The 18,097-nt window shown below is 42.0% G+C and overlaps 1 protein-coding gene across 2 annotated transcripts; it reads right to left on the reverse strand.

Moving 5' to 3' along the window:
* Positions 1-1,013: 1,013 nt before the first annotated feature.
* On the reverse strand, positions 1,014-15,285 carry XRCC2 (X-ray repair cross complementing 2). Of its 2 annotated transcripts, XR_001876693.1 has the most exons (4): positions 15,189-15,285; positions 10,772-10,853; positions 1,657-5,096; positions 1,014-1,220 (listed from the first exon to the last, which is right to left on the reverse strand). XR_001876693.1 is itself a non-coding variant. In XM_017826543.1 (3 exons), exons 1-3 carry the CDS (start codon positions 15,225-15,227, stop codon positions 4,381-4,383), a joined length of 837 nt encoding a protein of 278 aa, XP_017682032.1. In that variant the 5' UTR covers positions 15,228-15,285; the 3' UTR covers positions 1,014-4,380. The 2 variants fall into 2 exon arrangements, 1 of the variants encoding a protein (XP_017682032.1); XM_017826543.1 differs by having other exon boundaries at positions 1,014-5,096.
* Between the last annotated feature and the right edge of the window lie 2,812 nt (positions 15,286-18,097).

An 18,097-nucleotide genomic window follows, 5' to 3' on the forward strand; every position in this document is an offset into this window, starting at 1 on the left:
CTGGGGCAGGATGCAAGGCAGGGTGGGAAAGCAGAGGGAAGACTGCCAAACTTCTCCCAGGGAAAGTCACAGCCATGATTCTTCAAAATCATCTGCTCCAATGTGACATTACTCCTGACTGCAAACAGAATTGAGTCTCCAAAGCTGTTTACCAGTTACACTGATGTGGGTTCAGTCCTCCTTATCTGGGTAGCCAAGTCTGCACTGGTAAATAAAGAGTGAGTACATAAACTCTTAGCAAAGGAGAAAACCATCCACTTTCAGTAAAGCTTGATCCTGCCACAGAAGGCTGTGAGAGAGCTTTGGACCTAAGTGCTGACTGTTGGGAAGGTGCCTAGAGCTAGAGAGAAAAAAATCCCCAACATATAAAAAGGAAGTCTGTTTTTACATTTAATTCCTCCTGGGTCCAGAGAAGCAGGGGTTTATATTTTCATTATAAATAAGCTAGAAAGCATCTACATAGTGGAATCCATATTCCCAGTTGAGAAGAACCTGCAGGTCAAGTATGGTCAACTTTCCCTTTGAAAGCACTACCATTACAAGTTAGCAAACAGTTCACGAGTCCTTTTGTTGTAGCCACGTTATTCACAGCCCAGTGCCACTCTGCTGCCTTCTTTCACCCACAGGGATGCCCAGACCTTTGATTTCAGAGACTGCTGCAGGGCATCAGAGTTCTCCATCCAGAAGATCATGAAGATACTTGGTACTGATGCTCCTTTCCCTGTCTGGAAATTTTTTCCACTGCCAAAGTCTTCCAAGCCCTTCGAATGTTTCCCCTTTTCTAGGAAACATACAAGTCCTGTGCTACCCTGTAGTTGCTGGAAACATCACAACCGTCTGCAGCTTTTACACAGGTGAGAATTCACTGCAATTTCCTACACGAGTTGAAGTTTGGTGCCGTGGCACAGCTTTCTCCTGAGGTGGATGTTAAGTTTGGCAAAAGGCTGGCTGATTGCAAAGCGATGTTGCCCATTGACCCAGTATGGTAACTGCATATCAAAAATACATTTGAATAAAGAGGTTCAAGAGACATTTTATTAGAGCAGCCACAGAAAAGTTAAAAGTCATGTTCCTCTGCAGGACACAGTCCAAGCCTTCTATACAGCAGCCATCAAAGTGGTATTTTTTCTGCCTTTGCCCATAACTCTCCAGCAAAAATAAAACTGCAGGTATGTTTTCACAGGAGAACCTTTATCTTCTGCCATTTCCAAACTAAGTGGCTGGAATCAGTTATGTAAGAAAAAGGAAATTTGAATTTTATTTTGCAAGTACAAACTTAAACCAAGCAAACTGTTATTTGTATTTTATTTGCTCTATAAAAGCCTAGGCGTACAAAGAACTTTTTACTGGATATAAAACCCCATATTTTCTTTTCAGGTGTCCATAGAAACACTAGTTTAGCTGAAAATAAATATAAAACCTGCAAAATACCTTAATTTAGTTTTGCTAAGAATTATAAGAAGGAGGGGGGTGAAGGGTGGACTAGTTCCTCTTCATTTCAAGCTTGTTGCTTTAATTCCATGTTGCATATGAAGCAACAAACAAAAACTCTATGGAATGTAAAAAGTTCCTATGCCTACAAAAGCCTTAACAATACCACACTGAGCTGAAGAACAACGGCACTGACATGAAAGGATTTTCATTTCTAAGAAATACCTGGCTACACTGGAGTTTAGGAATACATGCATTCCATCCTCTTCTGCAGGGCTGATTTCCAGCAGCACAGACCTACTAACCCAAAATGAGCTTCCTCCCTGGGAGTCTGAGCTGCAGCAGCACAGGGCACTCCAGGTGAGACAGTGGGATGGAGACGGGGTGGTAACTTGGGTCTGGGTGAAAGAGGAGAATCTGCATTTAATAGCACAGGCTAAGTATTACGCTACGTTTAAAATACCGTTCCCAGCTCACAGTGACAAACTGCACTCTCCGCTAACCACAATTTTTGTACAAAATTTTGAGAAAATTCTCCATTTAGAAAATGGTAAACTCCCTTTTTCATACTCGCAGTGCATTAAGGTACAAACAAAATTGCTGCCTCCCAGGTTCTTTATCACTGCATCTTTCTTAGACTTGTATCCTAAAGGTTCATTTTTCCAAATGGCATAATTTTGGCAGAGGTTGAGGTCAGCGCACTCCCAGATTGCATACTGCCTATCCCTCCTGCAGTATTACAGGGATATGTAGATGTTCAGCACCTTGAAATCCAGGCTTGCTATTCAGCTAAAACAAATGTGCAGAGCATGAACATTACAATTATCAGAAAATTAAAAAAATCTGTCTGCATTCAAAGCAAAAGTAAAACTGGGAAATTTCGAAATTTCCTGAGGTGCTCTTTTTGATCAACTGGAACTTTGGCTTCCATTCAATTTAGGCATTTCTTCCGTAGTACAATGCAAAATACAAACTACATTGTGAATAATATAAAAGCATTTTTTCCAGATGGGAATGCCGGAACATATCTATTGGGTTTTTTTCTCAAGCATATTTTTTAGCAAGTATGATTTTCTGAAGCAGTTAATAATCAGTGGAGCTGTATTCTCCAATAGAAAGAGGGCTGCTTTTTTCCTAGTAGAAATTACATATTCCTATAATTTTCATATTTTAGAGTTCTGTAGTTCTACTTGAACCTTCCTGTTCTTTTTTAGAAAAAATTCAAGAAAGCCCTTTACAATAATTCCTCGTGGAAGTGCCTACTCATGGTAAACCATCTAACTCAGGTCCAGTCTAGGCTAAATTGTTGCTGTATATTTTTTCATGTATTTGTGTACTTATGCAAGTCTGAATTAAAATACATGTTTTGATGGAAGAGAAAGCACACATGAAACCACAATCTAAAAACTCATCAGCTCTGTGGAGATGTTGAAAAGGCAAAGTTCACTCATGTCACAGTAAAGGAACAGACGGTGTGAAGAAGTGATCAGATGGAAAGTTTGAAATGAAGGGGGGGAAAAAGGAAGTTTTCCTACAGAAAGAATAACTAAACTGAACTCATTGTGAACAGACACAGTGGAACCCAAGAGGGTAAATGAACTATACACAGCTGGGAATCCAGACATACATTCAGCTTGAAAAAGCTGCCTCAGAAGTCAGGAAATTCAAAGGTAGGTATCTCACAACAGAGTTTTTTAGGCACCTTCCCCAAAAAGATGGATACTCAAAAGAGCTAGATACTTCTTAATATGCATTTTTGTTAATAATCTGCTCAATCTAAACTATAAAACGTGCTGTGCAACATGACTGAACGAATATCGCTGTGAGAAATATTTCCCCCATGTTTGAGTAATTTGAATTTGTAAGCTAATGTAAGTTTTTGTATTAAATAATGTTCTGTGTGCAATTTTCTTTCTTGTAAAGCACTTTGAAGCTTTCAAAGGGCACTCTAGGTTCATAAATAATATGGTATTCTTTGCCAGAACTGTAGGGCATTTTCCATAAATTCCAAATCTTCTTTGCCAGAATTGCAACATGTTGCATGCCAAATCCTGCACACAAATGTTCTACATGTGGCAAATACATATTGGTAAAGACCAGAGGCATGGCATTCCTGGATTTCTTAGAGAGAGTGGGGGCAGGGAAAGAAGTGGGAAGGAATAACAAGGGAGGGAAGAGAGAAAAAAATGTCTGTACATCATTTACAAAACAAAACAAAAAAACCAACAAAAAAACCACACCCCCACCCCAAACAACCCATAACCAGCACTTAATTATTTTCAAAAGCTAAACTATTTGCTGCATGTTGCACAAACTCACAGGTACCCAGAGCTGGGTCTTTAGTTTACCTTCAGTTATGGAAATCAGGCCTCTTTTTCTGAGATGGGTGTAGATTTTTCAAAGCCAGATGTTTGTAAAGGTCAGAACACCTGCAATCCCTGCTCCTCCCAGAACATGCCAATGGAAACAGAGCGGCTGCGAACCTGGAGCAGCAGAGTCAGGACTGCCACCACTTCACAGGCTGTGACCATGAATCCCCTTCTTCAGGCAAAGAGGTGAATACATTTCTTATGCCCAGGGCTACAGGGAATAAACCAAGGCCAATGTTTATAAAGTGAACTCTTGCCTCTCTGCAGCCTCCCCCATGGACCAAACCACGCTCCCACTGCTGGAGCTTGGAAGAGAAGGGGTGTAAAGCAGCAAGACCCAGAAATTCAATCAGTGCATTTGGCCACATATCACACAGGTTAGATTACTGAAGGGTACTTGGAGTTTAATGTGTCTTTGGTTAAGCATGAATAAAAATGTTACTAAACTTTAAGAAAATGGTGACAAAAATTCTTAATCACTTAGCAACAACCAGCTAGTTTTCAAGGTACCAGAAACTACTTAGACCTAATCAGGCGTTAAGCACCAAGAGTCGCTAAAGGTTTACAAAGCAAACTGAATTTAAAACCGAACTCCACATTCTGCAACACTAAATGAACGTTTTACTACCTGGTTTCTTTTGAGGTGGCAAGAAATGACTGTAAAACCATTGCTGTTGCCAGAACTACATTGCTTAGAGAAAAATATCCTGTGGGTTACCATTTGTTGCCATGATTTACAAAGATACGGTCTATAGTCTGTATCAGTTTCATGTGGAAGTTTTAAAGGGAAAAAGCCTTCTGCAGAGTTTGCAGATTTCTGCATAAGTGTCTGTGTTGTTGCAAAGAGGACCAAGTGGTGCTGTCTCACAAGCTTTTCAAGAAAGCTGGCACATTTCTTCAGATTCATCTCCTGCAAGGTAAGACTCTCCCCTCCGTTGCTTCTGTCTATCCAATAAAAAGCTGATATACTGTCTAAAAGCAGAACACAGAGCGAGGGGTGAGCACAAAACAGGTTTTCTAAAGAGTAGAGAGTGAGCAGTAACTGAGTGCTGCTATTGCAGTTCACAAGGAAAAGCCTTCCCAGGCACTGCTTTATCATTTCCTCCGTCCTTTGTGCCAGCCTGTTCTCCAGAATGGTAACCAGGCGGAGCATGTCGAAGTGGTAGTCTGTGTCAATGAACATGACTTCCACTTCCAGCCCTCCTCCCGACTTTGGAACGATGCAGCGGGCTATGAGGTGATAGAGCATTTCCGTTTTTCCTGTTCCTTCTGCACCGTGGAATTCAATGATGTCTCCTGTTCAAAAACAAGGCAGTACGTTGTCAGGTAAGAGCACTTATAGCCCAGGGTCACTTTCCAGTGTTTACTGAACCAATACTCACTATTCCACAAATTGGAACATGCATTTTGGAAAGCTTGATATGCATTAAAAATGTTTAAATCCTGGTTAGCATCTACAAAGAGACATTTCAATTTTCAAGAAAGGCCTCTAAAGTCAAAAAAATCAACTGGGAACAAAGGTTGAAAACCTCTGCCAATAGCACCTAGGACACCAGTATCAGTGAAAGGTTGGCAACTGGATTTCATTGGTATCATCACAGGTCGATGAAAGCAGAGGAGGAAGATGTTATACAGAAGTGGCTAAGAAACCATCTACATTATGCACACACAATCAAGGAATAAATTAAAAAGGACAAGCAAAACATAACAAAATTGATATATCAGAGGTCCAAATTACGTTGGCACATCTATTTTTACAGCACAGCCTGTCCTTCAGCATTTCATGTCTTCTATAAGCTTCTTCAGTACCTGCACATGTCACAAGATACCTACAGGAATCTGTGACTGGTGAAGAGAACACCAGTAGGTTTATTTAGCACTTATATTCTTCTGTGCTGATCATAATATGAAACTGCTTTTTTTGACAAAGGGGACTCAGATTCCTTCAACTCCAGGCAACACCTCTGTCTGAAGCAAAGGATCTCCGTTCATAAAAGGATTCAGCCCAATTGCCTCATCCATGTGGGTCAGTAAAATACATATCACATAAATTTAAAATGTTAATTAAAAGCAGCATTCCACTTCATTAGGAAACCAGTTCTTTTGTTGGATGTGAATGCAAGCTATTTTTAAATCTTATCCAAAGTCTCCTGATGTCTTGAGCCGGAATCTAAAAAACGTTAATTTATTAGTCGCGTTTTATAAATTCTTAATTTTGGGAACTGGATTATTTATTTATGACATTTTGGATTTTAGGCAGAAGGGTAAATACGTGCAGTAAGGAGAATCACACAACTGTAATTACAGGAAGGTGAGAGATTTCCATGGCCTTGGCAAGTGCAAATGGCATAACAGCTTTTCATAGGGAGATGTGAGAGTAGAGAATTAATTGCAACTTTCCTTAAACGTGTTTGTGCCTGCCCGAGTTAACAGGGTTTTTCAAGTCACTGCTCAACTTCCAGAGGATGTCCTTGTTCACAAGTGTGTATAATGTCAAGACGCAGCTCAGGGTGAGGGGCAGAGGGTGGTGGGGAAGAAACCAAGCTCTTACTTCACCCTTTGCAAGCATTAAAAGCAATTTACACCTGACGTGACAAGTCTGCCCATTTCCGTGGCACTCACACTGCCCGCCTCTCCATAATGGGATTCCTGCTGCTCCACGACTGCAATTCCATTTCTATGAATTTCTGACACTTCAAAATTTATTAAAAAGCTTGACTGCCTCCCAAACCTTTACTTAGCTGTTTCAAATGGCTCACCCACTTTTGAGATGAAAGACCACTACACTTGCTGGGACACAAATCTTCATTTTCTCTTCCTGTCCAGGGGTCAAATGTCCAGCTCTGGCACTTGCAGCCAGTGGCTGCTCTGCTGTCACACAGCCTGTGCCAGTGACCTAACCACGCCCTGGTAGGGTGAGACAGCAGCTTGGAAGAACTCTTCCTAAACGTCCTGGTAGGTCATTCCCTCATATTTCATCTATTGGAATATTTTAGAGCAATTGCGCAAGGCACCTCTTGTTAAGGTACAAAGCATATCTTCTGTCTGCCACTGGCTTTGTGCCACCCTGACTGGCATTTCTGAATCCACACCAGTAAGTGAATGGGGCCAACATGCCATACAGGTGCCTCACCTGCCTTTACAGCAAAATATGACCTATTTGATTCAAAAAGCTATTCTGGGAAATAAATGCTCCACTTTTTCCATTTGAAGATGCTCTAACAGGATGTCTGTGTGCTGCAGAATAACACTGGATGAGATTTTGTTATTGGCAGAACTACTAAACTTACTTAAGTAAAAACTCTAAAAATTGAATGATAAAAATCAGTCTCAGAAGTTTTTGTGGTGGTGGTTTATAAATGTTGACAGCAAGACAGCCAAGCACCCCTCAAAGTTTGTTCAACATTGCTGAAAAAGATACACAGCTGCACTGTAGTTTGACCAAGACACTGGAGTTACTTTGAAAAGAGTAATAGCTTGGACTGCAAGAAAACCTCAAGAGGGCTGGGGATTTCTGTGCCTTCCTGATTATCCCAGAGGTTGCCCACAAGAAGAATGGGTGCAAAACAGAAGCCATTTATAGCAACATCTATAAATGTAGGGTTTCATTGAATTAGCAACCAGGCTGTTAGAGTAAGATAAGAGGGGAAATTCATTCCTCTGGATCAGAGAGGACAAACCATGACACAGCAGAGGAGGAAGTGAGGCCAGCAATGTTTTCAAGAAGCCTTTGACACCCTCACAATAGGTCACAGAAGAAACTGGGTGATCAATGCTAGCATGAGCCATTAACGTCAAAATAACTTTGAAAGGAGGATTAGTAAAAAGACACTGTCACAGGATGAGAACAGGCTGAGAGGGAGAGTAGGAACAGACACTTTAAACATGGAAGAAGGTTAATGGGAATTTTTTCTATTAGAACAGGTGTTGGCAGACGTTAAACATATCAGTAGATGAACGTTCCATTAGCTTGGCAAAACATGTAGAAGACAAACTAATTGGGTTAATAAAGACTTAAGTTTGTGAAGACTTAACAGATGGAGCTGGATAAGCAGAGCGATTTCATATGATATTCAGCAGTGATGAATTCAAGAAGTAGATTTTAAGGAGTCACCCAACACATTGCTTGGCTCATGGTAGCTTGAACTGGCCCACGATGGGCAGACTAAAGAGAACAATAGTCCACTGCTATGAACCAGCGTGCAGGATAAGCTAAATGATGCTGCATAAATGTAAATATTTACACAACACTAATATATTTTTAACTGAAACTTTGCGCTCAGTCCTGGTCATCAATTCGGTGTTATCTTTTGAACGAGAGGAGCCTTGTTTCTGTCTGTAATCATTCCACTAGCAAATGCTGGCTAAACTATTTTCTGACACCGCAGTTCCAAGCAGGCTGTTGGAATACTCAGCAATAACTCTGTGGAGTTCACATCATCCGATACCTTGAAGTTACTGGGCTGGTGATTTACACCAGTGTGCAGAAGCTGTCGCTAATATTTATACCATTTATAAGTGAAGTAGAAGGGCCCAATATTTATTCCAAGTTAATGCTGGGTGTCATGCTATTGCTGAACATCAGAGCTTTACACTGACACCCACACCTTCATGCCACAGGCACAGGGGAAATATGACTGGCAATAGGGGAAGATTATTTAAAGCTTGTGTCACTTTTGCTCCATTCCAGAAGAGCTTAAATGGTATGTAATTAATGTGCTTATGTGTTCTTAAATATGCAAGTCCATCATAATTAGAAGCAGTAGCTATATTACCTGTCCCTATTTTATAGTACTCTGACGTGCATGTAAGGAACACTTAACTACAACGTAACATTTGGTAGTTTATTGAAATTTCATGTATGTGTTTGTTTTAAATAGCATCAAGAAAAATAAAATTTAGGTCCTTGCATTACTTTAATCACAGCATTTTAGATTAAGAGCTGTTCAGTACAGACTTTGTGGGCAATCCATCACAGCATTCCACAGTGACCCACTAAAAGTCAACTTCATGACAAATGGAGAGGAAGGTCTTCAGCAGGGATTTAGGACTGAATAATGAGAACACACATCAAAACAACACATGGGCTCAAATGAATACCGTGGTATTAAAAGACAAAGCAAAAACGTAATAGAAGGTGAAGTCAATTTATGTACATACAGCTAAAGATCTGTGCTAATATGTTAGGCAGCATCATTGATGTCAGCCAAAAAGCAAGGCAAATTATGGGTAATAATTGATGCCATTTGTTCAATGCAGAAGAAAAATACAAGTGCTTCAGAAGCTCAATAACTCCGTTGGCACAGAGAAACCAGTGATGAATTTTGTAAGGTTTCCAGCCATCTTAGAACTGAGGTTCTGGAACAGTCTTTGGACAGACATGAACAACCTACTTAACTTTAAGAGCAAAGCAAATAATTTGACATGAAATTATGTAATGCTGTGGACTTTGGGCAATCACTAACCCTCAAGAAGGCTTCTTAAAGTCTGTTCAACCAGAACATGGCCAGTTCAGTCTCAAACATCTGTTTCTCGTGTGTAAAGTTAACTAGAAAAAATCCCAGACTAAAATATCAGCATTTTCTATTAGTGCATTTTTTTAAAACATAAAGATCTCGTCTTTTAAAATAATTAAGAATTTGAGAGCCTTGTGAAACATATACCAATTTCCTTACTGGTTCTTAATTCTTCCTGTGGATAACAAAGAGCTTCAGAATTGAGAGTATTTAAATATTCTTCTGTGCTCCACTTGCACTGGCTTACCAGTATTTCTCTGCCCTTTATCCTTGTTATGTCACATTTGAAACTTCTGGGGCAGGAATCATATACTGCTAAACCCCACAGGTATTCTCAAGTGCTGCAAAACAATACAGGAATAGTCTCACAGTGACTGTGTTTGTAGACTATGCATCAGCTCTCCTCCAAATATACTGATTCTTTTAATTGCTTTTTCTGCTATTTCTTCTGAACCTTCTACATTTGCAGGAATTCAAACTGCAGACAAGTGTGCTGATAACCACTGCAGCCACACACCTGCCACATGAAATCCACTCACTCATACATTCATTCCACAACAGTAGTACCTCACCCACAAGATCCTTGCATTTTGCCATTCATGTGCCTTTTTTCCTACGTATTTCTAATTTTGTGTAATCGGAGTTGTCTCTTCCATTATGAAATTCAAGAAATTTCACACAATCTGGAAAACCAATCTGACTTCCTGAATAGTGTGTTAATTTCTATTTAGCTCATAAAAACATCCAATTTTGACCTTAAAACTTCTTCCTAGAAGAATCTCCCTTAAACTTGTAGTACTGGTGTCTTCGGGAGGTTGTTTGATTTCTCCAGTTTGAAATTCTCCATGAGCCATGTTGATCCAAACATTGCCCGTGAACTCATTCAGCTGATTAGTGCCTATGTCCACAATGGAATTGTTTCAAAAGTTCCATCTAAGTATAATTAGGATTTTTCAGGCCACAACTGAATGGCTTGATGACTTGGCTTTATTGAAAAGTACTGTTTGCTCATGCCCCTTATCCTAAATTTTCCAGACCACTCTATATCACTGAACTCTTTGCTATTTACTGAACCTCATGTTCTTTGCAAATTTCTGCAGTTATGACTTTGTGGTGGTTGTTTAGACCACTGACTAAAAAAAACTAAGAGGTTTAATGACAGACTCTACAACAAAATGGTGTAAAACTACTAAAAACTGACCAATGTGCTTGGTACTTACTCACCTACACCTGTGTTTTGACATGCATGAAGCAGATTTTCAAGTCCACTTAATAATGTTTGGAATGGTGACTTTGCATCATTCCATTTTATCTAGTTTGCATAGAAATACATCAACAATTAAAATTCTGATCCAGGGCAAAATCATCTACTTGTAAGATTATGTCTGTCACATTGCTCTGAGAACACTTTTACATGGACATTTTTCCATAAATGGGATAAAGACACATTTTTACCATGAACAGGAGATCCTTCCTCAGCAAACAGATAAGGTTCCAGATTCTTCAGAGAGCTTCTGCCCTCGAGTCGCGCCAGCAGCTTTTAAAGACAAGACAGAGAGACACGCTGTTAACTCAAAATAATGGACCTAAGGAATAAACCCTAAATCTGACAGTTTTCCATGACAGCCCTATATCAAAAGATTAGCCTGATTTTAAAAATGTTTTCAAAAATACACGTGGAAACATACAGTCTGGACTACAGGCGGTTCCATCCTCACAAACAATGAGCACACGGATTCAATGGCAATGAGGAGTGGATATATTAGGGGAAATAAAAGCTTAAAAAGAAAAGCTGCACAGGTAGATTAGCAAGAGGGACTGCCTCTGGTACACAGCAGTGCTGCCACTGGGAAGAACAAAGGGAAAGAAGATCATTTGTAACAACCACCACCTTCACAAAAAACTACTGGTTGAGAGGTGAAACCTTACCCATCATCAATCTCCTGAGTCAGTGCCTTTGAGTATTTTTAAGTAAAACCATGTGCATTTCACCTGAAAAGTTACACAGGACTCCTCTGGGCTACAATCCTATTATATCATAGTTACTTGTTCAAACAGAGTATGGATTAAGAATGATCAAAAGTAATTAGTCACCAGTGGCCCTGCAAGAACCTTTCTAAAGCAAGCTTGAATTTGTTAAGCATGTTCTCCAAAGCCCCTTGTAAACCAAGACCATTGTAAAACAAATTAGTTCAAAGTTCATGGACAGTTTCTTAAATTGAGAGGTATTTGCATAGCAAGTAGACAGGTATTCACATAACCTGTGTTATTAGTAATTCTGGCACACTGCATAACCAAGAACTAACATTTCCCCCAGTACCAGAGCTGTTATTCCCTACATGTATTCCCTACACATGAGAAAGGACATTATTGGGATACTCAGTGTCACCAGAGCACGTACCCTGGTGCCAAATACTTCATTCTCCAACACACCCAGCTGTCATTTAACGATCTGAACAAAACAAATCCTGTTCAGCTTTATCCCATCCTCCTCAAGACCAAACCAGCAGCAAGCACACACCTTTAAACACCTGCTGCCTTCTCTTGCTTTCCTCTATGCCACATCCACAAGCAACACTTGCTCTGAATTGTCTTAACAGTTTTTTAAAGAGTCGTGTTTGCCTTTCACAGTAGAATAAAACTCCATTAAATGGCCCTGAATTTACTTCAAGTGGTCATGGTGGGAATGTGTGACGTTTTCATTGACATTTTAACAGTCCCTTCCATTAACAAAATGTCAGTGTGTTTGCCTTGGCCCACTCACACCTATCCAGGAGAGTTTTCTGACTCGTCCACTGAAGGGCCAGAAAAACACTTGAATTGACCTTGCTGTGGATCTGTGGATCCTCCCATTACATTTCACATATTTGTGCAGCACAGAAAACACTCACATGGTGAGCTCTGGAGTATTTTGGGAACCAGTAGGGTTCTGTGACCCAGACAAAGGAAAAATCCAAATGGACATATGTACACAAGAATACAGGAATGCATCTTGGGACACATAAACCAGATCTCAACCACCAAGAAAGACCCTACATGTGCAGCTCTTCTGTGCAAGCAGCTGCCAGTGCCTGGCCCTGGCCCCTGGCTAGAAGGGCTGGGAATTCACCCCCTCATCCAGCAGTGGGAGTTGAGAGAAAGAGGAAAACCACCACAGGCTGCTGCTTGCTGATGCTCTTCGCTTCTTAGCAGAGGAAGCACCTCTCCAGCACTCTGGGATAACAAGGGGCTGGATCACTGGCACTGCTCAGTCCAGGAGTCACAACCATGGCTGGGCTAAACACGTTTCTGCAGCCTCCTCCTCCTCAATTTATTTCTACGTTAACAAATACATCCTCTGCAGTTTATTTCTTCTGAAACAATGAGCCCATGTCTCCTCTTAGACTGTCACCTCTTTAAGCTTACTGCCAGAGCTTTGGAAACACATGGTAGATTGATGGGCATCATTTAAATATGAATCTGCAGTTATTAAAATGACAAGTTTATATATTAATTTTAAATAACTACAGGTGCTTACTCTGAGCACTGCTCATGTAGGTAATTTATGGTAATTTGCTGATGATAGTGCACCTGTGTTTTTATCAAACTTGTATTTACTTCCGAGATCTGAAGCAGAATCTCCAAAGGCACTTGCCTCATTAATGTCGTGCTGGGAGCAACGGGGTTCCTGGCAGAAAGAGGAACAATTTTCCTTCAACTCTCACAAAGGTTTGTCCACACCAGAGCAGAAGTGACGGAGGCGAAGCTGAGATGAGGTACCAGACAGGCAATCCCCTCACCTTTGCCCGCATTCCAGGCAGGGACAGCACGGGGCTTTCCAAATCGGCAAAAGCCACCCTGGCTCTGTTCCAGGGCAGCATTTCCACTTTGCCTCCCCACATATTCACGTGTAAAATGAGGAGGAGGAGAAATCTACAGGATTTAAAGGTTAATCTGGAGGGTGAACATCAGGTGTCCCAGGCTTTGCCACAGACACTGTACAGCACACAGCACTGCAGAAGAGAGTTTTGAGTTGGAAGAGCTTGGGAAAAAAACCCCAAGACAACATCAATCATGTATTAGAGATTTCAGATCCCATACTCTAACTGCAGATGCTCATTTATTCTTTCATAAGCCTCTTTTCATCTTCTTTTACACAAAACACCACCCTTTAGCAACCTGCTAGTGGTAGGTCTTCACTCTTAGGTGTTCTTCAAATGTAATTATGCCAGCAAGAAACTGCACATCTGTGCAGTCACGTGTAGAAAACAAGTTATACAGAAGAGTCAGACAGCAGGTAGGTTAAATTTCATTAATGACAAGGCTGATGGGACTCAAATATTTCAACTATGCCTTTTATAATTTATCAAATTTTTAATAAACGAATACGCATTTGGACAGCCCCACTGACTAATACATGATGTGCTTATACTTTATTGGTTTCAACAGAGCTATGCATAAATGGAAGAACACATGTAGGTCTTGTCAGGAATGAGAGATTACTTCATTAAAATGTTAAAGAAATTCAAATCAAATACTCCAGCTCTGTTAGAGGCTGTGAGCTAACCTACAGGCTGTTTACACATACAAACCTATCTTGAGTACGAGACAAAACTTAATTTTCAACCACTATAACAGCTCTGACTGAGCTTTTGTAAACTTTGGGTATGAAGACATATGCAAGCAATTTATCATTAATTTTACTGTGATACACCAAAGGTGTTTTGTAAGAAGTTCTAATTTGTCGTATTAATTATATTGAATAATAAGAGTACAAGACTGTTGTTCCAGGATAACCTGATCTTATATGCAGGAGGCTATTTGAGGAAGTATTGTTTTAAATTAAGTGTTTTCTGTTTCAAGGGCTTTTACCATTTTTTTCTGGACTGTGTATTCATACATTAACCATTCTTAACCCATCGGTTATCAATTCCTCCCTTGGTCCAGGCTGGCTATCCATCCATCGCAGCCAGTTGATGCCATGTGCATTCCCTGCTGGCACCACTCCATGGACAAATAAATGCATTTACCCCCTTGGACACAGCACAACTCATGTCCTTTATTCATGTCCATTTGCTGATAGTGGGCATCTGGTACTATTTTTTTTTTAAGTGTCAAAAGGGCTTAAGAGCCACTGAAAAAACACGGAGATTTATCAAGAAATAAATATTACCACATATTTCTACGTTTCTATATGAACCATTCGATGTATTCTGATAGTTACACACAAATCTCCAAGCAATTAAGTTGATGATGGCAAGTGGAAGTTTCTAACAAATATGCCATCCAGCAGGGAAAAAAAACCCAAACCAAACCAAAACCAAACGCAACAAACCCCCAAACTCAAACCCTTTTTCTCATAAGAGCAGGAAAACAATTCCACCTTCTGTATTCTTTACATAGAATCATAGCTAAAATCATAGTTAAAGCTAGAAGAGACCTTCAAGATCACCAAGTCCAAACGTTTAAACCAAACCTTCCTCAAAGCCCTTCTTCCTTAGGCACCCACTCTTGGGATGGGAGAGCGAAGGGAACATTTACAAAGAATTCCCGAGACACCCGACCCGCCTGCCCCGGCGCAAGCAGCGCCCATGGAGAGCCCCCCACCCGCATCCCCACACACAGGCAGGGCAGGGACGCCCGGGACCCTGATCCCGCCTGGAGCCGCTGCCACCCACGGAAACCCTCTAGGGAGCCCTCCAGGCGGCTGAACCCTCCCCCTGCTCCTTCCCGCACACCCCGGCCCTTCGGGAGGCTCCGCGGGCGCTCCCCCAAGGGCGCTCTGGGGAGCGCCCGGCGCTTCCCCCTCCCCCGGCTGCGGCCTCGCCCGGCCCTCCCCGCCCGGGCCCCGCGGCTGAGGGGGGCCGGGGCGGGGGCGAGGGCAGCGCCTCACCTGCGTGCCCGACTCCGCCCTGCGGGGCGCGTCACCCATGGCGGGCTCAGGGGCTGCCGATCCCGATCCCGATCCCGGTCCCGATCCCGCCGCCCCGCAGCGCCCCCGCCCGGCCGCCCCGTCTGCGCCTGCGCGACTCGGCCCCCCGGGAGCGCGGGGTGGAGCCCCCGGTCTGAGGAGTCACTGGTTCGAGTCCCGCCCCGGGCTCAACTGGCGGCCACCCGCCCGCCCATCCTACGTGGCTTGGGATTCCTTGGCTACTGCAGGGAGAATCACAGAATCAATGTGTGAATAGACCTCTGATACCATCGAGGCCAACGTATGACTGAACAACACCATGTCAACTAGACCATGTGGCACTCAGTGCCACGTCCAGTCTGTCCTTAAACACCTCCAGGGATGGTGACCCCACCACCTCCCTGGGTAGCCCCTTCCTATGTCTAATCACCCTTCTGTGAAGAAATTCCTCCTAATGTCCAACCTAAACCTCCCCTGGTGCAACTTAAGACCATGTCCTCTCGTCCTGTCACTGGCTGCCTGAGAGAAGAGGCTGACCTGCACATCAATGTGGCTGTTTATTTATTTTAAGGATCCATCTTTTTATAGCTTTTTGTGGGATTTTTTTTCCTGCTCCTGATGAAATGGGGCAGGTGGCTGGGTTGGTGTGACTCAGAGGATGCTCCCCTGTGACACTGGGATAGCCGTGACTCAAGGGAAGCTCATTCGCGTGGCCGCAATTAAACTCTTGACGCCTTGGAATCTTTGCCAAAGCCAGCTATCAATTATGGCTTAAATTAAAAGGGATGTTTTAAATATGTCCCTGTAATGAACTGGGCTTGTGTGGTGTGTGACACCCTGGGGCAGGAGCCGATGTCCAGCTAGTCCCTCATGTCAGCTCTGTGCTCGTGGCTGGCAGCAGGACCTGCTCCCCCTGAGGACTCCGACCTGTCTGCTGATGTTGTGCCACCTGGAGAGGCAAGAGGGATGGGCACAGGGAAAGCATGGGAGAACCAGTTTGTGTTTTCCATAGGCTAAGTGCAAAACCAGCAGGATAAGAATAGCAGCTCCCAGTATCTGCATATCAAAGAGCTGTGAAGATATGATCTCTTTGGGTCTACAGAGGTTATCGGTGATACTGCACGTCCTTACAGTTACAAGGAGAAACTGGTGGTGGAGTTCTCTGTTCCTTCAAAGAAATCACGATTGCCTATATGAAAGAGTTTCTATTGGCTTGGTCTCGAATGCACCACAATCAGAAAATCTAACCTCAGATGCAAGGTGTCATCTTTGTTTACTCTTTCAACCCTTTTTAAGCCCAAAATACACAGCTCCAATTGAGAACACCCTTTTGTTGCCATCTGACTAACTCAGGTTTCAGATGAATGCTTCCAGCCAGATTTAACCCAAGTCAAAGCCCTACTTTAGAAGCCCAGTCCTAATTCTGCTCATTACAGTACAGAAGGGAGATGGTCTCTCTGCACAGCTGTAGTAACCTTTCTTCTTTTCTGTGTATGGACACACATGCAAAATTATCAAGAGCATGGAAGGTGGTTCTCTAGTGATATAGACTTGGATGGCTGCGTGGAGGGGACACATGGCACAAAAATGGAACTGCAATACTTTAGGTTTAATTGTACTGAAGGAAGTTTCTTTTCTGCCAGCATAAAGGACAGACAACTTTAAGAGCTGCACGTCTGACTATTCTTACAGCACCTCAGTGGTTTGGGCCACTGGAAGAGTTCAAAAGACTTGTCAATTAGTAGTGATTGCCCTTGAAGCTGACTGATGAGTGACCTAGCCCAAGGACAGAGTGGACTCGCTGTGACTTATGACAAAGGCACTACTCACTGCATCAACTACATTTGGTTTTTGGTTTTGTTTTTTTTTTTTGATAATTATAGGTTCTTGGTTGCTCTTCTCTAATTAAAGACATTGCACTAATTTTTTAAAAGTGATTGCCACTTGAATTTAGGGCTGTAAAATATACAGCACAGATAAATGCCAGTTGACTGAAGCCCACTCCTACCTCATTACTTACTACTGTGAGTATCCCAGTAGGGTTCTATGGAAGCTCTTCTACTGCATGGGTGAACACAGTTTTGGTATTACAGTTTAATGCAAGATGAAGTGTCACAGTTCAATGGAGATCAACCAACATTCAACAGAGAGAGGGTAAAAGCATTGAATTCACCTGAGCAGTAAAAAAAAAAAAAGTATATTTAATTGCTTGAAATAGTTAGTAATGTGTTAATCAAATATACTGGTCACCTTGATAGGCAGATTGCACATCAGCAGTCAGCACTGCTGGCATCTTACCACACTTTGTAATATTTTATCAAAGCTGTCTATGTATTTCTCATTTTTCACCTTTGTTGCTGTTGTTTATTTTCCTCGCTGCACAGTAAACCTCTGCATTGATCTTGCTCCTTTGGAGGAAAACAGTAACATAGGTAAGGAGGAAAACCCTTTACTATTGGTTTCAGCAGAGCCGGGATTTTAATTGTAACCCTCTATTTTTGTGGGTTTGTGGTGGGCTTATCTGTCTATCTATCATCTAATTATTTAATTCTGATTAATTCTTTCATATTTTTCTGTAGCATTTCTCATCCAGGAGTACAGCATCCCACCTACTCCTTACTCTTCCTTCTTAAATAGCAAAAGCCTCCTTAAGTAGCTCATAGTACCCAGGGTCTCTATGCCCCAGCACACCTGTTTCTACAGGCAGAAAATTAGTCTTCCTTTGTTTGGCATGTGGGGAGCCTGAGGGTGCCCCTTGAGCCACAGGCACTGCTCATGTAGCAATTCAGCAGCAAGAGCAAGGACTTTTCTAACAGCAGAAAGATCAGACTCTAGGGGTGAGCATTTCTGTCTTTATGAAATGTGTATTCTGTAGAAAATTCCTCTTTCCT

The sequence above is a fragment of the Lepidothrix coronata genome, unplaced genomic scaffold, assembly GCF_001604755.1.
Source record: "Lepidothrix coronata isolate B3197 unplaced genomic scaffold, Lepidothrix_coronata-1.0 Scaffold128, whole genome shotgun sequence".
Lineage (NCBI taxonomy): Eukaryota > Metazoa > Chordata > Aves > Passeriformes > Pipridae > Lepidothrix > Lepidothrix coronata.

Coding starts and splice junctions, on each gene's coding strand:
- XRCC2 (XM_017826543.1), bottom strand. CDS start 15,227: ATGGGTGACGCGCCCCGCAGGGCGGAGTCGGGCACGCAG. Junction 10,854..15,188: donor GGGCGGAGTCGGGCACGCAG/GTGAGGCGCTGC, acceptor TGTCTTTAAAAG/CTGCTGGCGCGACTCGAGGG. Junction 5,097..10,771: donor GGAAGGATCTCCTGTTCATG/GTAAAAATGTGT, acceptor GTTTTTGAACAG/GAGACATCATTGAATTCCAC.